This window comes from Lontra canadensis, unplaced genomic scaffold (assembly GCF_010015895.1).
Source record: "Lontra canadensis isolate GAN:19392208 unplaced genomic scaffold, GSC_riverotter_1.0 scaffold1, whole genome shotgun sequence".
Taxonomy (NCBI): Eukaryota; Metazoa; Chordata; class Mammalia; order Carnivora; family Mustelidae; genus Lontra; species Lontra canadensis.
Genome location: NW_022630995.1, coordinates 32,796,630 through 32,820,664, shown reverse-complemented (window position 1 = coordinate 32,820,664; position 24,035 = coordinate 32,796,630). Strand labels below are relative to the sequence as shown.

Here is a 24,035-nt window from a genome sequence, read left to right as displayed (position 1 = left end):
TGCCAAATATGGGGCCTTTCGCATAGTAGGTTTCATCAAGTGCATGTTGGAAGAATTAATTTTTTTAAAAAGATTTATTAGCGAGAGAGCGAGAGCGCGCAAGCGCACGCAAGAGCATGAGCAGGGGAGGGGTAGAGGCAGAGGAAGAAGCAAGCTGCCTGCTGGGCAGGGAGCCCCACGCGGAGCCCCACGCGGAGCTCCATCCCAGGACCCTGGGATCATGACCTGAGCCCAAGGCAGCCGCTTAAGAAACTGAGCCACCCAGGTGCCCCAGAAGACTTAATTTTGTAAGTAGAACCACAGGGCTTAGTGAGCCCCTGGAGGAAAACAGCAAAGAAAACATTTCTGAGGCTTAAGAAGCAGACGTTTTGCGGCTTGGACATTGACGGGGAGGACTACCTGCGAGCCGGAATAGAGAGAAAAATTGCTCTGCCTGTCTCTCTTCTCAGCTTACACAGCCAATCAGAGAGCCGGACAGGTGAAACTGAAACAAGAAAAACTACAGTTCCCGTCATACCTCAAGAAACCACTCTCGGTTTCTTCTCTTTGTCACCGCCTCTTCCCTACGGAAGTGAAAGGAGCACTTCCGGGTTTGGCAATAACCTGCGCTACGCGGCGGCGTTAGTTCGGCCCTGTTGGGTCTTGCTCAGAAGCTCCGCCTCTCCCCGGTTTTTCTAGAAATCCGGCTTTGCTCTTGGTGGTGTCGTACAGGTATTTCCCCGCCACTTCAGGTGCTCTCGAGGCAGTGCTCTCCGGAGCGGGCGAGACTTTCCTGTTAAGGTTCGGAGTTCCCGTAGGGCGCGGCGGGCTGGTGGTACGGGACGAGGAAACTGGTTACCGGAATCGCGGCTCCGTGCTGACATCCCCTTTTTTCCCTTCCCGATTTCAGCGTCCCAGACGCGCGTGTGGGTCTCCCATGGCGGATACGGCCCCGAACGGCCCCCAAGGGGCGGGCGCAGTGGTAAGTGAGCGAGCAGGGTCTTCTCTTTTGATTTACTGGAGTTAGGAGGGAACGGGAGGTGTCGCCAAGACTCTTCCGAGACGTTCCACCTCAGTGCTACAAGGGACTGGGATTAGTGATTGAGGTGGGGGTAGCGTAGCGAGGAGAGATCTTGAGCAGAGATGTAGAGGAAGCTACAAGTTTTCTGTTTCTTAAGCCACTGTGGGCCGGGCTGGGGCAGGTGTCTCTTAGCCGTATGCCAGGGAAATCGGGCCTTCTTACCCGCTCCCCCCCCCCCGCCAAGTTTCTAATTGTCCTAGGTTCCAAGGTTGAAGATGCCAGCTGAGGTGGTGCCGCGACACAGGCCTCATTCCGCACACGCGTGCTAGCGGAGAACGTCTCTGCCCGTTTTATGGCATTATATGGAAATTACGCAGTGGGGGAAGCGCAGTCTTTTGTTTTTTGTTTTGTGTTTTTTTTGTTTGTTTTTCTTTTCGTCATTTTGTCCTTCTTTACGAAGAGAGATAATAGGTTTCTGTAAATATTTTATTCTTTTTAAAAAAAATATTTATTTGAGAGAGAGGCAGAGGTAGTGACAGAGAGCACTAGCGGGAGGAAAGGGGGAAGCAGGCTCCTGATCAGGGAGCCCGTTGTGGGGCTCCATCCCAGGACCCTGAGATCCTAACCTGAGCCAAAGGCAACTGCTTAACCGACCGAGCCACTCAGGCGCCCCTAAATATTTTATTGTTAACGTGCAGATCTGCTTACTAGTAAGTTGTAGCTAAGGCATTGTTGCTCTCTAATTTTAAACACTATGAATCTATGTTTTTTCCCCCTTTAAACATTTTTTCCCACTTGAAACATTTTACAGCATTTCCATTTATAGACACAGTTTTCTTTTTCGTTTTGTTGAACCCTTTGAGAATTATTTGCATACACAATGATGGCTAATTCATAAATACTTAAGTATTGTTCAATACCACAATGCAGTCATCGCTGCAATTTTTGCAGTTAAATTTCACTGATACATGTTATTATCTGATTTATAATCCATATTCAGATTTCCTCCATTGCCTGTTAAAGCTGCTTCCTCCTTATCCAGGATTTAGTCCAAGCAAGCATTTTGCTTTTACTGGCAGTAAGTCTCTTTAGAATAGTTCCTTTTGCCTTGTTTGTACCATTTTTGACTCTCAAGAGTTCAGACTTGTTTTGCTTCTCAAACTGAAGTTGCTTGTTTTCTTTCCCTTTATAACTAGATTCAAGTTGAATATTTTGGTAGCAATATTACATAAGTGATATTCGGTCATTTCCCGTGCATTATATATATTTCAGGAAACATTTTATCTTAATTTATGTCATCATCGGAGATAAGTTTGATGATTTGGTTTAGGTGGTATCCATCAGACTCTCCACTGTAAGGATACCTTTCTGTGGCATGATGCTTTGAGACTGTGTGAATAGTTTTTCACCTCAGTAGGTTTTCACCCAACGTTTCATTGATTTTTTTTTTTTTTTTGCCCAAACTGTTTATAACGTGACTGGATTGTTGTAAGCCAGGGGTGCCTGGGTGGCGTACTCTTTCATTGTCTGCCTTAGGCTCAGGTCATAATCCCAGGGTCCTGGGATCAAATCCTTGCATTGGGCTCCCTTGCTCAGCAGAAGGCCTGCTTCTCCCTCTCCCACTCCCCCTGCTTCTGTTCCCTGTCTCGCTGTGTCTCTCTCTTTTATTATAAGTAAAATACTTAAATATTTAAAAATAAATATTTGAAAAATAAATATTTTTATTCAAATATTTAAAAAATAAAAAAGAATAAACCAATACACTTTTTTAAGCCTTTTTTATTGTGTACTAAAATGCAGATACATAAAGGTATACAAAATAAAATGAACAGATAAATGATTTATTAAAAATAACCACCCAAAACCAAATAGATTTAATTTTATTTTATTTTTTAAAATATTTATTTTTATAAAGATTGATTTATTTTAGAGAGGGAGAGCACATGTGCAGTGGGGAGAGGGAGAGAAACTTAAGCAGACTCTGTGCTGAAATCAGAGCCCAGCTTCAGGCTTGAGCCTGAGATCATGACCTGAGCGGAAACTGAGAGTCGGAGGCTTAACCCACTGCACCACACAGGCACCCCAAAAAGATTTATTTTTAAATTTTTTAAAATATTTTATTTATTTGAGAGAGAACAAGCAGAAGCAGGGGGAATGGCAAGTAGGGAAGAAGCGGGCTCTGCGAGCAAGGAGGTGGACATGGGGCTCTATCCCAGGACATTGGGACCATGACGTGAGCTGAAGGCAGCTGCTTAACTGACTGAGCTACCCAGGTGCCCCAAACATTTTATTTTTAAGCAATCTTTATACCCAGTGTGGGGCTTGAACACGCAACTGTGAGATCAGGAGTTGCATGCTCCATTGACTGAGCCAGCCGGATGCCCCTAAGCTTAAATTTCAAAGAACATATTCTAGAATTTCAGACTGTAGTGTAAATTTCTGAATTTTCTAGAGAACCTGAGTATTGTAAGCTAGATTCATTCTTCCACTTGACTGTGGGTGATCATTTAAATTTAGAGAAGTCACAGTGTAGTAGGTTTGGATACAATAAACTAAGCATATTTCCAAAATTATCTGCATATTGTTAAAAAGACATGCAGTGAAACATCTTCGGATTTTAAAATGTACTTGGATTTTTCCAAAAGGTTTTTGTATCTTTTTTTAAAAATTATTATTAAAGATTTATTTGAGACGGGGACAGAGCCTGAGTGGGGGGAGGGGTAGGGAGAGGGACAGGCAGACTCCCCACAGAGCAGGGAGCCCTGTGTGGGATCCTGTCCCAGGACTCCCCTATCATGATCTAAACTGAAGGCAGACGCTTAACCAACTGAGGCACCCAGCCATCTGGTTTTTGTAACTTTCAAAAGATAATTAAGTTAGATTGCTTAGAGTAGTGTTTTAGACTCCGTGTTAAGATTCATTAGTGAGTTTTGAGATCCCTTTAGTGAAAACACTATTTCTAAACATTAAATAGAGTACAGAGCACCAAAATCAATTACACATTGGGAAGGTACTGTTTTGTGAAACTTCTTTGTAGAAGTTTATATATCCATGTGTGTATTGGACTTTGATGTAAAAATTATTAACGTAGATTCTATCAGAAAACATAAAAGCCACTTTAGGATTTGAATACAAGATACATTTTGAAGAGAAAACAGATTTTAAGTGATTCTGTTAGTGTTAATAGCTCCATCCTTGGCAAACAGAACAAGGGCAAAGATAGAATGAGAAAACATGGAGAATCAAGTGGGTTATGGGAGTTGAATTTAGGGCCACTGAAATAGGGTAAGATGTATGGGGCAGCTTCCAAGGGGATGAAGAAAGTCATAAAATTGAAGAGGCAGGGACTCTTTAACATTTGACAGCTATATTTTGAACCATGAGAGTATGTCGGGCCCTTGTGTTTATGTAAGCAAATTATTATGAGTTAGGTAGTGAATGAGTGTTCCCATGGTTTTACATTTCTCCTTTGTAAGGTTTATTTAATCCAAATTGGCTTTGTGTGATTCCTTTTTACTCAGCTCTGAAACCTGTCTATTTGAATTTGAGATTTCTAAGAATAGGCATTATGGTTCTCTTGAGAGCAATTAGTCCTTATTTAACGTTCTTCTAAAATAGATGAAGTCAGTATTACAACTGTTGAAGGAATACAGACAATTGTAGTTAAATTTCTGTTGCAATGATTTCTTTCTTCTTAGCCTTTATTTTTTTAAATATCAGCTGGTATTTTTCTGTTTCAGTGTTTCTGCCGCTTTCTGAATCAGAACTATAGGGTGTTCAGAGGTGTTGCTGAGCGGATAGGTGAAACAGTTGCCTTAGGAGTTTTCACAATTTAATGATCTTAAGTAATCTCTGCAGGGTTGTTAAAACATTTTGAATAGGATCAAGACAATGTGATCTTCACCCTTGGAAAGATAATTTGCAGGCTTAGTTACTACAGTATTTTTCTTTTTAAATTTAGCAATTCATGATGGCCAATAAACTGGACACGGCGATGTGGCTTTCTCGCTTGTTCACAGTTTACTGCTCTGCTCTGTTTGTCCTGCCTGTTCTTGGGTATGTATTACACAGATTTTCTGCCTTTGATACTCAGTTGTTTGGTGGGTTTTCCGGACTGCCTTTTACGTGGAGGGCTTGTTAAATTGCAAGAGGTTCTGGGGCGGATCAAACACAGGTCTCATGCTTTGGGTGCTAATAACTCAGTAATAGCACCAACTGGAGGGATGTCTTAGGTCCCGTGCTTTGTGAAAGCACATGTTTTTTTCATTTTTGATTTTTGCATTTAAAGAAGATGACTGCTTTATAAAATTCACTTGGACAGATCTATGAAGGGATGCTTCTAAGAAGGTATAATAGGTTCAAGTAGTTCTTTTCTGTTGACAAATAAGAGATTTAGGGGTTGTGCAATTATGATGCAATCCACAAAGGAGGAAGAGACCTGCTAGTTGTTATGTCTCATGATAACCTCTCCTCTGGTAATTTGCAGGTTGCATGAAGCTGCGAGCTTTTATCAGCGTGCTTTACTGGCAAATGCTCTTACCAGTGCTCTGAGGCTGCACCAAAGGTTACCACATTTCCAGTTAAGCAGAGCATTCCTCGCCCAGGCTTTACTAGAAGACAGCTGCCACTACCTGCTGTACTCACTCATCTTTGTCAATTCCTACCCTGTTACAAGTATCCTTTTTGTGCCTTTTTGACAAGAAGTCACCTACCAAGTGTAATAGGAGATCTCTTCTGATTATTTTTGGCAATAGGAGGGGTTCAGCGATGAGGGCTTCCATGAACCTAGGTTAGTTGGTTTGTTGACACTTAATTTGAATGAAGATACGTTTAGTGTAAGAGTTTCTGATTCTGACATGTGAAATCTAAATTTGAAGAGCAAACTGGGAATTTTAAATTTTCTATCTTTGTTCTTGCCTCTTGTAAGCTTCTCTATTAGCAATAGGTATTTCAAATTTCAGATTCAAAGCACAGGACTATGGAGGGCTTATTTTAGTATTTACATTTTTTTTTCCATTTAATTCACATCTTTGGGAAATTGTCCATATGTCTTGCTTTAAAAAAAGAGAAATCCTCAGCTCTTTGAACTCCTAGTGAACTAGAAACAAATGGAAATTCAAGAAATATTTAAGCAGAAAACTGTATAATAAATACAATAAAAATTTAGTATTTATTGTGGATAGAGTAGAAAATAAGGACACGTATAATCTTTGGAGCTAATGAGAATGAAATAACTCATTTGGAATTGTATGTTTACACGTTTCGAAAGTGTGTTGGGTGAGATAGGTTTACTCAAAAGGCTGGGGAGGGTTGGGAAGGAGTGCTGCAGTTTAATATGTTCGGGAAGCTCTAGATTAAACAGTTTTAAGTGGATTTCTTTACTACAGGACTTTTGATGTGCTAATGTGCACTGTGAGGCAAAAGGTGACTGGAGTTTGTCATTTTTAATAGTCTGTCCCCACTATGGTTCCTCTGTCCCTCCAGAAAGTATTTTGTGCTTTAAGTGCCGCTCTTAAGAGTTTTTAAATGTTTGATATATTTTGATAAATTCATAAGCTATACATGTGTCTACATAACTATACCTAATGGAAAACACAATAAAATCTGTCTCCAGGGCTAAATATTACCTATTTAGATAATACTTTCTATGATTGTGAAGTACCACATTTTAAATAGATTTCTTAAAAGTCTTAAGGAAAAGAGAGTAGGTAACTGAAATATTTTGAGTACCTGTTTTGTCAGTGCATATGAACTTGGTATACTTAATCCTTGCAACACTGAAAAAAATCATAGTGAGCATCATATATATATATTTTTTTTTTTCTTTTTTTTAAGCTTTTATTTTTTAGAGCACCGGCGGAGGTAGGGAGGGAGGGGGAGAAACAGACTTCCCACTAAGCAGGGAGCCAGATGTGGTGCTCCTTGATCCCAGGACCCTGAGATCATGACCTGAGCAGAAGGCAAAGGCTTAACTGACTAAGCAGACCCAGATGTCCTGAGCATCACATTGATGTGGACACTGAGGCTCACGGGGTTTCAAATAACTTGCCTGACATCACACTGGCAAGTACATAGTAATGCTGACAAGGTCTTTCTGACTTAAAAGGTCTACCTAATTTACAGTTAATGTATGCGTAACTTTTTTTTTTTTTTTTTTAAGATTTTATTTTTTTGACAGAGGGAGAGATCACAAAGAGGCAGAGAGGCAGGCAGAGAGAGAGAGGGAAGCAGGCTCCCCGCTGAGCAGAGAGCTGGATGCCGGGCTCAATCCCAGGACCCTGAGACCATGACCTAAGCTGAAGGCAGAGGCTTAACCCACTGAACCGCGCAGGCGTCCCTGCGTAACACTTTAATATAGTTTTGAAATCTTTCTGTCTGTGCCTGGACAAAGCCAGTCTACATAGCAGGTGGTCACTAAGTTTTGTTGAGTGAATCCTGAATGTCCAATGAGGCTCATGACCAGTTAAGACAACCTCTTTGTCTTTTCTCTGCAATTGGTTATTTACTAGCCCCTCTCTTTGGAAATGTTGAAGAGTAAGGATTTCGTGTTCCTTTAATTATTACATTAGAGGTTGGAGAGTGGTGAGCAATAGGAAGAGCCTAAACTAGTAACTGGCAAGAAATACTAATTTGATTCTTAAAGTAGTTGAGTATTAGGTTAGTGAATAAAGGTGAGTCCCAAGTCATATTACAAAGTTGTGTTCTGATCTTTGGTCTTTTATTTATTTATTTATTTATTTAATTTATTTATTTTTAAAGATTTTATTTATTTATTTGACAGACAGAGATCACAAGTAGGCAGAGAGGCAGGCAGCGAGAGAGAGGAGGAAGCAGGCTCCCTGCTGAGAGCCTGATGCGGGGCGCCATCCCAGGACACCGGGATCATGACCTGAGCTGAAGGCAGAGGCTTTAACCCACTGAGCCACCCAGGCTCCCCTCTGATCTTTGGTCTTAAAAAGGTGATGCTGTCCTTGCTCTAATGATGATAGGTACTTAGAGTTTAACTTTGTAGATTTTTCACCCTTTACATTTTCTAGATAGTTTAAAAGTGACAATGAAAGCTAAGATTATGAATCTCTCTCTCTTTTAAAAAGATTTTATTTATTTGACAGATCACAAGTAGGCAGAGAGAGAGGGGGAAGCAGGCTCCCTGCTGAGCAGAGAGCCTGATGTGGGGCTTGATGCGGGGCTCGATCCTGGGACCCTGAGATCATGATCTGAGCTGAAGGCAGAGGCTTAACCCACTGAGCCACCCAGGTGCCCCAAGATTATGAATCTCTTGTCAAGGATTTGTGAACTATAGAATGTTAGTGATAAAAAACTCATTAGAAGTCTGTAGCTTTTTTGGGTAATATTTATTTGAGAGAGAGCACACTACTAGCAGGATTGGGGGGCGGGAAGAGGGAGAGAGAAATCTCCAGCAGACTCCCTGCTGAGCTTGGAGGCCTGCTGAGCACAGAGACAGACCCAAGTTGGGGCTCCATCCTATGCCCCAAAATCACGACTTGAGCTGAAATCAGGACTTGGATGCTTAACTCACTGAGCTACCCAGGCACTCCCCCCACCCTACCCTTTAAAAAATTATTTCTTTGAGAGGGAGAGGGAAATGAAAGGGGGAGAGGGAGAGAAATCTGGAGCTTTGATGAAACTTAGCCTAGGATATGAAGTTAGTGTCAGAGCCATGATTGGAACCCAGATATCTTTTTTTTTTTTTTAATTTTATTTTTTATAAACATATATTTTTATCCCCAGGGGTACAGGTCTGTGAATCGCCAGGTTTACACACTTCACAGCACTCACCATAGCACATACCCTCCCCAGTGTCCATAACCCCACCCCTGCCAACCCCCCTCCCCCCATCAACCCTCAGTTTGTTTTGTGAGATTTAAGAGTCACTTATGGTTTGTCTCCCTCCCAATCCCATCTTGTTTCATTTACTCTTCTCCTACCCCCTTAACACCCCATGTTGCATCTCCTCTCCCTCATATCAGGGAGATCGTATGATAGTTGTCTTTCTCTGATTGACTTATTTCGCTAAACATGATACCCTCTAGTTCCATCCACGCCGTTGCAAATGGCAAGATTTCATTTCTTTTGATGGGTGCATAGTATTCCATTGTGTATATATACCACATCTTCTTTATCCATTCATCTGTTGATGGACATCTAGGTTCTTTCCATAGTTTGGCTATTGTAGACATTGCTGCTATAAACATTCGGGTGCACGTGCCCCTTCGGATCACTACGTTTGTATCTTTAGGGTAAATACCCAGTAGTGCAATTGCTGGGTCATAGGGTAGTTCTATTTTCAACATTTTGAGGATCCTCCATGCTGTTTTCCAGAATGGTTGCACCAGCTTGCATTCCCACCAACAGTGTAGGAGGGGAACCCTGATACCTTGACTGTCCTTTCAGGGTTCTGTTTTCATTACCTGCATTGCTTCTACTGATTCAAGGCTTCAAGTTAGGATGTGTGTCAAGGTTTAAATTTAACTATTGAAGAAGCAACAGAATTTTACAGTGGCCTTGGAGAGGAGAGACTTCTAGCTTTCATCAGTTTCAGAGGGATCGGTGATTGATTAAAAAGTGTGAAACTATATATACATGGTCTCCACTGAGGAAATTAGCATTTTACTTAATTCTTGTTAGTGTCAGGGAAGAATTGGCCGAGATATCAACTTGGAGAACAATATTAGGTAGGATTTTTCTAATCCTTACGTATAATAGGTCACTGTCTTGCTTGCCAGTTGGAATTAGGCATTTTTGGATCCTAATGTGGTAATGGATTTGGAACTCCTTGTGTTAAAATAATCACCATTTTCCATCACATCTAAGCTTTCATTTAGTGTAGAAAAATATAATGGTTCATTTCTTAGAAACTGCATGTACTTTTTTTTTTCCCCCAAATGAGGGTAATGTAAACATTTTTTTTTAATGTGAACATTTTTTGATTTTTTTTTTTTTCTTAAATAAGTAAACTCTACACCCAACATCAGGCTTGCACTTATAACCTTGAGATCAGGTCGCATGCTCTGTTGACTGAGCCATCCAGGCACCCCAAAAACTGCAAAAACTTTCTTTTTTTAAGATTTTATTTATATATTTGACAGACAGAGATCACAAGTAGGCAGAGAGGTAGGCAGAGAGAGATAGGGAAGGAGGCTCCCTGCTGAGCGGAGAGCCCAATGTGGGGCTCAATCCCAGGACCCTGAGATCACGACCTGAGCCGAAGGCAGAGGCTTTAACGCACTGAGCCACCCAGGTGCTCCTGCACATACTTTTAGGACATGTATTTTTGCCATTCATAATGAACTAACAGTTTGTATCATTTTATGAAATTACTTGACACGTTTTGTTGTTCTTATTAGCAGCCTGACAGAAATTGGGGTAAATAGGGTCTTTTGAGTAATTTTCGTTATTCAAAAAGCTGAATGAGAATTGAATATTTATCCATGACATAAAGCCAAACAGTTGAACTCAAATTGTTTCTGTAATTAAACTGATGAGACTCTCAATTAACTGTACTACACAAACCCAAATATATATATACACACACACACACATATATATGATTTTTATTTGTACAGATTGAGAACACATGAACTGTACAAACAAGTTAGGTACAGTATCTTGAAATAATGGGGATCTTGTAGGAAAGAAATAATGAAAGATCTTAGTTGAGGAAAATGGGAGAAGTACTATTTACAAGCTTTTTTTTTTTTTTTTTTTTAATTTTTATTTTTTTACATAAACTCTGCTTCCAGTGTGGGGCTTGACTTAATCATCTCAAGATCCAGTACCACCCAAGATGGAGTCCGGTGCTCTACTGACTATGCTAGCCGAGGCACCCCTGAGGAAGTACTTTTTAAACCATTACCCCATACTCTTTACTGAGCAGTTTTAATGAGGAAAGCAGGACCAAAGACTGCTTTATATTTGAAGGCCCAATTATTCAGGCCAGGATGGCATTTTGGGGTTAAAAGTGGTAATATTTTGAGGTGGCCTGAATTTTGATAGAATTTAGCAAATGTTCATAATATTTTATTATCTAATAGAAAAGAAAAAAAACTTTTCACTGTTTTCTTAATGAAAAAACTGAGCTTTAGAAAATGAAATTATTTACAGGTAGAAAAAAAAACTTCATTTGGTTCCAAAGTAAAACAACAGAAGCCATCACTGAAGTTCTTTTAGCAGATACTGGTTCAGATCTATATTGGGCATGATACATAGCCTGTTTTACAAAGTACTTGATAAATGTTAAACATTTTCCTTAATTGTTTTCTCCAGTGAGTATTTTCCCAGTCTTGTTATTCTCTTTGCTTCATGCTGCCACATACACGAAAAAGGTCCTTGATGTAAGTAAAGCTCTGCCATTTTTTTAAACTCCTGCGTTGCAGATTGTTGACATGAATTTGAGTTCTAAGACATTTTGGTATTTGTCAGGAAAGTTTCCTTCAATCCATGCAAACTTGTTGTAAATTATTAGTCATTTGAAAGTCTTAAGTTTGAAATTTTTTATTTAAGTTTCACAATATACACTTTATAGGTAAAGGATTATATTGCAGAATACCCCCAGTCCCCAGAGAATTTCTGAAACTTGAAATAGATCTGTTTTTTTAAAAAAATCATTTAGGTTTGGTAAGTTGTCAGAGATCTCTTGTTCTGTCGTTGCTTAATTTTGACATATCAGGTAAGTAGAGTGTACTGAATTTTTTTCACTTTAGTGTTCAGAACTGCTGCTTTCCGAAAATATTTTCTTATTCCTAGGTTTGAACAGGAAACATCATTAAGTGTGCCAGGCGGATTGACTGCATATGCACTGACAGTTGAATTTAAATATCCAAATGTTTGACTTGTGTTGGCCTGTTTCTTTATTCATACAGTTCTTTGGTCACAGCAGTAATTGGATACTGTAATTTATTTAGCTAAGGACTCACAAATATCTTAACTGTATTACTAGGTAGTTTGTTATGGTAAAGTTGAAATAACCACTATATTTTTGTGAAATAATCTAGTCTTTAAAAAAAAAAAAGCATGGAAATTACTTACTAAAGTTGTCTTATTTTTCAAATACACAAAATCCAGCAAAGCAGGAAAATATACACTAACTTTTACATTATTTTGTAAACTTTTATATTACCATTTCCAAAATGTCTTTTAGTTGTATTACCTGTTGGATATGCTGTTTGTCTAAAGAAAGAAGATATTTGAGTAATCAAAAGTGCTTCATTATTTCTGATATTGTTTTCTTATGTTTTAGGCGAAGGGTTCAAATAGTTTGCCTCTGCTGAGATCTATCTTGGATAAATTAAGCGCTAATCAACAAAATATTCTGAAATTTATTGCTTGTAATGAAATATTCTTGATGCCTGCTACAGTTTTTATGCTTTTTAGGTAAGAATAAAAATACATTTGTTTTGGGAGGCAGATGACTAAGTGAATGTAATAAAGGTATTAACTCATTTCATCTTGCTTTTAAATGTTAGATACTGATATGCAGAGCTAGCTTGATCTTAGCAGCCATTTTTCATTGTATCGTAGAGAACCTGAGATGTTATGGTAAACCTAGGAACTTGCTTATTTATCATTCCTTGTGATTTACCATTTACCATTTTGAAAATTTATTTTAGAATTGCTGCCTTTAAAAGAATCTTAGGAAGCATCATTTAATGTATCTGCCATTATTTAGATGGTTTTTCTTTCAGAAAAATTACGGTCTGATATTGATAGCTGCCTGTTATCACCTCCGTGTTTTGTTTCTATTTTTTTTTTTTTTTAAGATTTTATTTGAGAGAGAAAGAGACAGCGAGACAAAGCACTAGAGGGGAGGGGAGCACGAGCTGGGAGGAGAGGGAGAAGCAGGCTCCTTGCTGAGCAGGGAGCCTGACTTGGGACTCAATCCCAGGACCCTGGGATCCTGACCTGAGCTGAAGGTAGATGCTTAACCAACTGAGCCACCAAGGCGTCCCTTAATTTTTCTTAATTACAGAAGTAAGGCATGAATAAAAGAAAGTTATCCTGTTAGAAATTAAAACATCAGGCTAGTATTGACCCTCCCCATCAAGATTCTTGGATTTAAGTTTTAAAACCTCATTTCTGGGGAGATGGGTGGGAGAATGGGTAAAAAAGATGATGGGGATTAAGGAGTGTGCTTGTGATGAGCACTGGGTGATTAAAATGAAAATTTACCAGAAAAAAAGAAGAAAATGGAGGAGCATACGCTTTGGTTACCAAGTCAAAAGTTCTTCTCTGTCTCTATTAATGTGTTTATCTTCTTTGTTGTGGAAAGAAAAAAATTACTAGCTTCAAAGCTAAATTGGAGAAAAATTCAGATCAGCAGGGAAAAAAAAATAAAACTACATTTCTGCCTGGATTATTGCTTTTTTAGTTTTTCCAATAAGAGGACATTACAGATAAAAGCTAAAATACCATTTGACTCTGAGTTGTTGCAGTTCTGTCCTCTTCTCTTATGTCTTTGTGCATGTTGCACTTTAAAAATATTTATACAGATACATAAAAAAATACATACTATGGGGGCATCTGGGTGGCTCAGTGGGTTAAAGCCTCTGCCTTCGGCTCAGGTCATGATCCCAGGGTTCTGGGATCGAGCCCTGCATCGGGCTCTCTGCTCAGCAGGGAGCCTGCTCCCACCTCTCTCTGCCTGCCTCTCTGCCTACTTGTGATCTCTGTCTGTCAAATAAATAAATCTTTAAAAAAGAAAAAGAAAATACATATGGGTTCTTTGGGTTTTTTGTTTTGTTTTGTTTTAGTTTTTTATTTTGCGTCAGAAGTGCCATAATCCATCAGTTATCTGCATCTTGCTTTTTTCCACTCCTCCAGTATGTTTTCGCGCCCTATTCATGTTGAAAGATACAATTCTTGTTTGTTCCATTTAATGGCCATGTAGTGTTTGGTCATATGCTGCATTTTATTACCTGTTCCATGTTGATGGGAAAACGTGTTTCCAAGGTTTTGTTTTTCTAAATATTGATGGATGAACATCTTTTTACCTTTTTTAAAAAAAATTTTTATTTATCTTAGTCTACTCCCAATGTGGATCTCAAACCCTGAGATCAAGAGTTGTATGCTGCTTCGACTGAGCCCCCTTTTTACCTTTCTGCTTATATTTTTGTGCATGTGTTTTCTCTAACCTAGAACTGATTTTGCTGAGTCTAAGCTAAGTGCATTTTATACTTAATAGACCATGCCAGACTTTAAGATGTTTGTATTTGCAGTTTTCCATGATCTCATTAACTCAAAAAACTTAATTTTTATGAAATATTTCATTTTAGTGTGCATTGCCTTAATGAGTGAGATTTTTGCATGTCTGACTCTTTCGCAGTCTGTAAGCCAGTAACAGTTTTATAGATTTCCTCATAAATGCATTCGTTCCATTCTTTTAAGTAATGTTTTTCTCTGGAAACTCCAGGATCACCACATGTTGCTCAGGCTGTAGGATCATAAGTTAGATAATATAATCTAAATAAAGTCTGGAATGGCAGAGTGGAAAGACTTACTGGGCGTTAGAGACCTGGATTCTAGTTGATGTGATCCTTAACTTAGCCTTTTGAGCATTGATTTTTTTTCACATTTAAAAAACTTAAGCCTTGGGGCGCCTGGGTGGCTCAGGTCATGATCCCAGGGTCCTGGGATCGAGCCCCACCCACATCGGGCTTTCTGCTCAGCAGGGAGCCTGCTTCCCCCTCTCTCTCTGCCTGCTACTCTGCCTACTTGTGATCTCTGTCTGTCAAATAAATAAATAAAATCTTTAAAAAAAAACTTAAACCTTAAACTGATTTTAATTTTCAAGATTATTGTAAAAGAAATGAGAATTTACCAGAGATACTTAAATAGAGAAATCACTTTGTTATTTAAAAGACTAACCTAAGATTATAAGCTTTTCCTCGTAGGAAAAGCTCTTGATGATTTAATGTCACTTGCATGTAACACAAACTATAAAATTAAAAATAACTTGAAGTCATTATTCCTTAGATGCTCCCTCCATGATAGAAAGACAGTCTAATATTAGAAGGCTTCATTAAGTTATATTTTTCTGAGTAATGCTTCAAGCTTTCTATTTAAAAATGAAGGTAAAGTCTGTGAGTTTATCTTACATATACATGGACATGAGTGTAAAAGATAAGAGGATGAGATCTTGTAGCTTTATTCGTTAGTAGAGAGCTTGTTACATAGTAGTAATGCTAAGGTGAACTGGTTGAAGCTAAAAAAAGCATGAGGGAAATTTATGTGTTGTGATGGGGATAATCCTCAAGATAAAGAAAATTTAGAAATTTGTTAAAGGGCGCCTGGGTGGCTCAGTTGGCTGAGCGGCTGCCTTCGGCTCAGGTCACGATCCCAGGTCCCGCAACGGGCTCCCTGCTCAGTGGAGAGTCTTTCTCCCTCTCCCTCTGCCTGCTGCTCTGCCTACTTGTGCTTTCTTTCTCTCTCTCAAATAAATAAAATCTTAAAAAAATTTTTTTTATTAAGAACTGTGTAGGGTGTTCCCTTTTATATTTTGGGATGTGTTTGTATATTTAAGGGCATATGAATGTTTTTTTCTGCTTCAGTTTCTTCATCTTTGAAATGGGAGTGATAATGCCACTTCCCTCTTGGAATTGTTAAATGGATTCAGTGCATTGTAAAGTGAGCACTGTATCAGTGTCAGTCATTATATGCCCTCGTGCATGTGAATTTCTGGAAAGATTAATATTAGAGACTGAGCTGTAATTCTGAGGAAGGAGCTAACTTGGATGATGGAAAATTTTTCATTGAATATTCCTTTCTGTATTTTCTTTATTTTTTTTTTTTAATTTTTAAATTAAAAAAATTTCATTTATTTATCTGACACAGAGAGAGAGATTACAATTAGGCAGAGAGTCAGGCAGAGAGAGAAGGGGAAGCAGGCTCCCCGCTGAGCAGAGAGCCTGATACGGGGCTCAATCCCAAGACCCTGAAACCATGACCTGAGCTGAAGGCAGAGGCTTAACCCACTGAGTCACCCAGGCGCCCCTGTATTTTCTTTAGTATGTGTATTTTTCAATTTGAAGAGTTAAAGATTTGTCACAGGAGTTTTTGGGGAAAGTGGATGTGACATTTAGTTTAGTGATTAGTTTGTAATCACAGATTTTTATTATGAAAGTAATATCACAGTTCAGAAGAAAAGGTAAAAATAGGGGCACCTGGGTGGCTCAGTGGGTTGAGCCTCTGCCTTCGGTTCAGGTCGTGCTCTCAGGGTTCTGGGATCAAGCCCTGCATAGGGCTCTCTGCCCCACGGGGAGCCTGCTTTTCCGTCTCTCTCCCTGCCTGCCTCTCTGCCTACTTGTGATCTCTATCTGTCAAATAAATAAATAAAATAAAATAAAAAAAGTAAAAATTAACTTTAAAAACCACATTAGCATCTTTAATGTATTTCTTCAAAAAGTTTTAATATACAATTATAATAATATGTATAGTTTTATGCTCTGCATTCTCAAGGTTGCTGTATGGTTTTCATAATCAAGATTTTACGTAGTTGCATATTAACTCTGTCAAATAAAGGTAATATACATAGCCTTGCTATTAACTATCCAAATAGTGATGCATTTAATTTGTAATTATTGCTGGCGAATGTCTTAATCCAGATGGTCTTTCTAGGAAGAAATTCTTGACTTAGAATTTCATAAATATGTATATGGCTCTTAGGTATTAAAATTGTGTTTAACCAAGCAAAATAGTAGAACAAGCTATGTGAATTTACTAGGGAACCTGTGTGATTTTACTAGTTTTTTTGTTTATATAAAATGAACTGGGGCGCCTGGGTAGCTCAGTGGGTTAAAGCCTCTGTCTTCAGCTCTGGTCATGATCCCGGGGTCCTGGGATTGAGTCCTGCATCAGACTCCCTGCTCTGCGGTGAGCCTGCTTTCCCCTCTCTCTCTCTCTGCCTGCCTCTCTGCCTACTTGTGATCTCTGTCTGTCAAATAAATAAATAAAATCTTAAAAAAAAAAAAAAGTAAATGAACCGCTTTTCATTTACTATGTTATAAAGTTTCAAAATTTGATAATCAGTTATTAGTGGTAATTATGGAAGCATTTATACATTTTCTTCTTTTGAAAGATTTTATTTATTTGAGAGAGAGATGGGGGAGGGAGAAGGAAAGGGAGAGGGAGAGGGACAAGCAGATTCCCTGCTGAGCGGGGAGTGCAACGAGTTGGGACCAATCCCAGGACCCTGAGATCATGACCTGAGCTGAAGTCAGAGGCTTAACCAACTGAGCCACCCGGACACCTGTATACATTTTTTGGTTCATTTAATAGCATTTAAAGTTTTTAAAAGTAATATATACATAAATACATGTTTATAAAAATTTAAGCAATAACATTTTACTTGTTAGCAATCACATATATTCTTACTTCATTTCTTTTTTTTTTTTAAAGTAAGCTCTCTGTCCAACATGGGGCTTGAACTTAAAAACCCCAAGATCAAGGGTTGCATACTCTACTAACTGAGCTAACCAGGTGCCACTCTTTTACTTCTTTTAAGAATAACTTTGATTTAGGGGTGCCTGGCTGGCTGTTAAGTGTCCAGCTCTTGATTGCTGCTCAGTTTATGATCTCAGAGCTGTGAAGTCAAAGCCCCATGTTGGGGGTCTGCACTCAGTAGGGAGTCTGCTTCTCTCTCTCTTGTCTCTCTCTGCCCCTTCCCTTGCTTGCACTCTTGTTCTCTCTCTAAAATAAATAAATAAATCTTAAAAAAGTAATTTTGATTAAGACTTGATAGGTATTACCATGACCATTTTTTATTTTATTTTATTTTACTTAGAGAGGGTGCACACACATGTGCACCAAGTGAGTGGAGAGGGGCAGAGGGAGAGGGAGATAGGGAATCTTAAGCGGGTTCTTTGTCCAGCACTGAGCTGGATACGGGGCTCAGTCTCAATGATCCTGAGATCATGACCTGAGCCGAATTCAAGAATTGGACGCTTAACGAACTGAGCATCCAGTCGCCCCTTCCATGACCATTTAATGAATGAAGACACACACAGGCTCCAGTTAAATTGCTTTAAGTTTTGAGAGTATACATATGAATTGATAATGTGTATTTCTTGCCCTTGTTTGTTTATTTCAGTGGCCAAGGAAGTTTGCTCCAGCCTTTTATATACTATAGATTTCTTACTCTTCGATATTCCTCTAGAAGAAATCCATATTGTCGGTAAGCTGGTGATTAGTTTAAATGTCTTATTTGTTGAGAGTATTGTGAGATACAGTATTTGTAACTTGTAAGAGTTGTCTAGCTTCTTTTATGTTAGAATTTAGAAGCAAGTGATATTTTTGTAAATTTAAGTTCCAGGCCTTAGTAGGATTGGTGAGGAGGTGGTTGTATTTCTTTTTACAAACTGAGACCAGATTTATCTTGGTCTCCACTAAAATAGTACACCAGTACTTCAAGTTTAAGGAATTTAAAGATGTCTAAGACATTAGTCCCAAACTCAATGCACTCTCCTAATTGAAGAAACAAAACCGTATGTCAAATAATAAGGAAATAATAGTTGAGGATGCAGTGTTCACAAACGCATGTATGATGCATTGTTATGTTTGCTTTATTGTATCAATACAGTAGTCCACAGGAAGGAGAGATCAGGAAATAAAAAGAGCCCATGAAAGTTTCACAAAGCAGAGATTTTAATCTGTTCAAGAAAGATTAAAGCCTTCGAATAAGACAGAATAGGTGAAAGCATTTTAGGTAGGAAAATAGTAGGAACACAAGTTCAGAGCCAAGAGGTAACAAGCCGTATTTAAGGGGTACTGAATAGACCTGTTTGACTGTACCAGGGATTCTGAATGGTAAGTGGTTACACTTAAGACTAAAAATGTATATTGGAGCCAAATCATAAAATTTCTTGAATTTCAGGATAAGAAGTTTAGAACTTATCTTTTAGATGTACGAGAATGATGGTTTGGACATGATCATATTCTTCTGGTAGTCTTGTGCAGAATAGTTTGGAGTGGAAAAATGAGGAAGCAGTAATATTTTAATAAGTTACTATAATGTTCAGGAATGGAGGCTTCAGTGATAGAGTAAGTTATGCATGTGGATCTCAAGTTAGAGTAAAACTGAAAAGAATAGCTGTTTTTAATAGCTTCTTGGATATGTTACTGAGAATACTAATGTTAACACAGTTTTTGTTTGCAAATTTAAAATAAATTCATTGTATGGTAGAATTCAGTCAGAAATCCAGTGAGTGTTTTATCATGATCTTTATTTTCATGAGCAAAGTAAAAAGAACTGAAATCGAATGCTGGTCCATGTTTTTTAGATTTAGGCAAGTTTTATAGTTTTAGTTTTATAGATTTAGGCAAGTTTTTAACTTTAGGCAAGTTACTTAAATTTTAATTTTTTCATTGGTAGAGGAGAAAAATCTCCTCCTGGGGATGAAGTGAAGTAATAAAGTGCTTAGATTCTGTTGTGTTTCTAATACATACTTTATTTTCCTTTTTCTGTGATTCTAATTATCCTGGAGGAGCTTTTATGTTCTGTTAGACAATGTCTTTCTTACAGTACTTCCTAAAATAGAGCTAGCTTCAGGCACAGGTTCTTAATGAGTCCCTAGTCAGAAATAAACTTTCTCGGTTTTACTTGATTCCATGAGTTTTTGCCCTTGTTTTTTATCTGGTTCGTGTATTCATTTCAGACAATATCTTCTGGTCCCCTGCCCTAGTAATCCATTTTTCGTCAGCAGCTTTGTTTTTCTCTGCTTCTTTATACCCTTTTTATCTCTAATCCCATTTTTCCCACTTGCCCTTAAGTCAGATTAGCACACAGAAAAATTTAGAAGTATCCAGTGGGATAAAAAAGGAAACAGCAGGATCCAGGTAATGCAAATATGTGCTGATAAGCATTTTCAAAGATCTCCCATAAGCACACAAAACACAGCAAAACAGTGGAAAGGAAATGGGAAATAGTTGAGCTTATAAATATTGATAAATAGCCTATAAAACTACATTTTCTGTGCTACACTTTTTTGTTAGGGATTTTGCCAGCTTGTACCATTTTTACTTAAAATATCCATTCCCATGTTAACGGTATCAGTCCTTTTTAGATGGCGAGGGTAGATTGTTCAGAGCTGCGCTGTACAGTATGGCAATGGGCAGCCACATTTGATTTTTTTTTAAGTAGGCTCCATACCCATTGTGGAGCCCAACTTGGGGCTTGAACTCACGACTCTGAGATCAAGACCTGAGCTGAGATCAAGAGTCAGATGCTTAACTGATTGAGCCACCCATGTGTCCCACATTTGACCATTGAAATAAAAACTAAAATTCATAAACTTTAGGGGCATCTGGGTGGCTAAGATGGTTGAGCATCTGCCTTTGGCTTGGGTTGTGATCCTAAGTCATGGGATCAAGCCCCATGTCAGTCTCTTGCTTGGTGGGGAGTCTGCTTCTCCCTCTTCCTCTGCTTCTCTTCCTACTAGTGCTCTCTCTCTGTCAAATGAATAAATAAAATCTTAAAAAAAAAAAAAAAAAGAATTTGTAAACTTTAAAACCCAGTTCCTGAGTCACATTAACCAGTTTCACGCACTCAGAAGCAATGTGTGGCTGATGGTCACCCTGTTTGACAGCATATGGAGACACTTTGATCATTACTGACCGTTTATTGTCAGCGCTGCTCCAGCACTGTGACTTGGTCTAGATCATGCCAGGGACAGCCTTGAATGAAAGAAATAGCCCTGTGATTTTAGGCAAGCCATTGACCTCTTTAGGCCTCATCTGTAACCTGAGGGGTTTGCTCAGAGTATTTTTACGGTGCCATCTGGTTTTATTCACTAGTCATTTATTCAGAAGACGGTGATTGTGTGTTGGTGAAGTCTGAGTTCTGGCACATGGGTGCCTGAAAGTGCATGTTGCTGGAGTTACAGACGTATATAAGGAGGTTATGAAGATCGGTGCTTCAAAGGGAAGACAGACAAGATCATGAAAGGGTTTGGAATTTATTTCAAGATAGGAAGAGCATTTGGAGTTCATAAGATGGAGGGTTTGAGAATATGATGAGATCTGATTTAGAAGTATTCCAGAAAATGCATTACATCCTCAGCCAGAGGAAGAATGGACCATTTTGGAGACTAGGAGAGTAGTTCAGAGCCTGAACTAATTCTGTGTAAAATAAAAGAGATAAATTTGAAAGATTTAGCAGGCTGGAGTTTAGGGTTTGGGGAAGACTAAGATAAGGAAGCCCAACACAGGATACAGAAGGGTAGAACAGGAATTGTCTGTATGCAGGATGAGTCAGCAGATAAAGTGAAACTTCAAAAGTGAGTAATGAAAATTACTTCTGGTGGTCTGTCAAAATCTCTTGTAAATTACAGTTCAACCAACATACATGATTTTGTGTCTATTAGCCTATACAATGTATGTGCAGTGTGTACAGTATGTAATAAAGAGTCCTTTGGAGGCAGCAAGCACAGTAAAAGTTCACAATGTATTTTGGGCACAAATTTGCAACACAACTGGAATATAGGGGTCGAGGCAGAGAGTGGGAGAGGAGATGAAGCAGAAAATTCGATTAAGACCAGATTCTGGAGGGCATTAGATGTTAAAGAGTTGGACTTTAAGTCTGAAGGTAGACAAGAACTGGTTTGATCAGTGGGATGATCCAACTGGGAAGTGGCCTTTCTTGAGTAACTTCTGTGCTGTCTCACTTAAATTACTCTACAGCTGACTCCATGAAGTACGTATGCCTATTTTATAAATGAGGAAAGCTCTAAGAGGCATTACGTTTAAGGCAACAGTTTTTTTTTTTTGTTTTTTTTTTTAAGATTTATTTATTTGCGATGGTGTGAGAGAGCATGAGAAGGGAGAGGTTCAGCGGGAGAAGCAGACTCCCTGCTGAACGGGGAGCCTGACCCAGCCTTTGCTCAACCAGCTGAGCTACCCAGCCTCCCTAAGGCAGTAATATAAGGAAAATAGTAGGCGGGAGTGCCAATCGTATATAGTTTTCACTCTGTTGCTCTCTTTTTTAGAACTAGTTGAATATACTTAAGTTAAATGTGAAAATGTGACTCTACTGTAAAGATACAAATTGTCCTTTATCTCAGCCCTTGGAGATAACCATGTATTAGATGCTTTTGTTAAAGGAACTCCCCCCCCCCCCCCACCTCCCCGCAAAAAACCACACAAATGTTGATTTTGAGAATTTTATTTTGTGTGTTTCCTACAGTGCATTCTAGTTATTCCTTTTCCTTCAGATTCTTTACCGACTGTGAGAAATCATTCCTCGGCATTTGTTTTGTATTCTTTTTCCTTTTGTGTCTGAACGAAAACTGTTTTATCTTGCAGGACCTTGTTTAATGAACTGAGGATTGTTGTTGAACACGTAATAATGAAACCTGCTTGCCCACTGTTTGTGAGAAGACTTTGTCTCCAGAGTATTGCTTTTATAAGCAGACTGGCACCAACAGTTGCGTAGTTTAACATCCAGCTAAGTTATATATAGTAGAAATAAGCATTTTTAGCAGTTGGTACTTCTGCTAAGGGTTGTTAATTCCAGGTATAAAACTGACCTCAATCCAATTTACATAAACACATCTCAATGGAAAATTTATCATTTTCCTGGCATGTTAAATCAAGCCTTTTAAAAAGTTCCCAAGAAAATTTTATTGTGCTGTGTTATTAATGGTTAAGGAAGTTTCTGTCCTGTGATCAGTGTATCAGAAATTTTTTTAAATGCTGCTGTGCCTTTATCATGAAGTACATTTATTTCTCTTATAAAAGTAGCTTTAAAATTTCTTTCAACTTAATTGGTACCCTAAATTTATATCTGGCATGATTCCATTATAGTAATATTAACATACATGAATTCATCATATTTTGAGACAGTATTATTTTGCCATTCAGTAATTTTGGTTGATGATTTTAAAAGAAACATTTACCACTATATTTAATTTCAGATTGTTATTAAATTCATGTTCTGCTGCTTTGTTAGGATTTGTTTTGGATATACCATTTTAAGAGGAATTCTGCATGCATCTTGTATCTTATGCTATGATCTTCCAAATTTTTATTTCCATAACTACTTAATGTGGCTTTGAATATTTTTTAAAAGGCTGAACTGTAAGCGTGTTAGCCAACCGAGTCACTGTCTGGGGTCACTGCTGTTTCACATCAGAAAGCCTTAGTGGTTATATGGCTTTCCTTTTCGATACCCATCAAGTAACCTTTCTCAAATAGGAAACCCTTTTACAGATGTGGACACACAGATGATGAGCGTTACTGTAGTTTATAGAATTAGATTCTTGACCGCCGATTTTCTTGGTTCCTTAGGCTTGAATTTTCATAGACAGTTGCAGCAGTTCAGATGTCTTTTGAAAGGAATGTCACTGAAGATTGAGCATATGCCTGTGCTTGGGTCTGTTCTGAAATAATAATGAAGATGATCCTGTAGATTACATACTTACCCATCAAATGTGATTTAAAAGGTTAAGTGGAAAGATTTATAGGTAAGATAATTGGTGGGGAATGGGGCTGGAAGATGAATTGTGGGGGATTGGTGTGTATTTTAATTTCTTAATGCATAGGTAAATTTAGGAGTCTTGGGTGTATTATGCAGCTGTGATTTGAGTTGTATAATATGTTAAATCCTGTTTGTTGAGCTGCCCTCAACTTCTTTATAAAATTCATTCTGATCTTTATTACTGTTGCATGGTTGGGAATGTTTAAAACACTGCGAAAGTTTTAATACACAGTGATGTAATGGTTTTTGTGACCAGTTTTCTTCTGTCTGCATGTAATTGGATTTCTCATATATTTATTGAAACTTGTAACATCAGTTTTCTTTTTGCTCAACTTTCCCATCTTTGGAAATGTGATGTCTACTTGATAGCTCAACTATAGCCAACTGTTTTTGTATTTTTTTAAATATTTATCTACTAAGTTAGAAAAGCAGCCTCATGCAGTACAGTTGATTGGGGTAGGTGGGTGGGTGTGTGGCTAGCCTCATTATCACTATATATGTAATATGATGGTTTTAAGAACTAATTTTCTAGAGCAATAAAGTGACTGT

At 38.4% G+C, this 24,035-nt stretch overlaps 1 protein-coding gene across 3 annotated transcripts; it reads left to right on the top strand.

Moving 5' to 3' along the window:
* Nucleotides 1-583: 583 nt before the first annotated feature.
* TMEM33 (transmembrane protein 33) lies at nt 584-23,664 on the top strand. Of its 3 annotated transcripts, XM_032852668.1 has the most exons (9): nt 590-780; nt 890-961; nt 4,962-5,056; nt 5,487-5,674; nt 11,288-11,355; nt 12,261-12,394; nt 18,105-18,188; nt 22,313-22,433; nt 23,297-23,664. In XM_032852668.1, exons 2-9 carry the CDS (start codon nt 917-919, stop codon nt 23,300-23,302), a joined length of 741 nt encoding a protein of 246 aa, XP_032708559.1. In that variant the 5' UTR covers nt 590-780; nt 890-916; the 3' UTR covers nt 23,303-23,664. The 3 variants fall into 3 exon arrangements, with proteins under 3 accessions (XP_032708554.1, XP_032708559.1, XP_032708549.1); XM_032852663.1 differs by having other exon boundaries at nt 584-711; nt 22,313-23,664; XM_032852658.1 differs by having other exon boundaries at nt 22,313-23,664.
* Nucleotides 23,665-24,035: the final 371 nt, after the last annotated feature.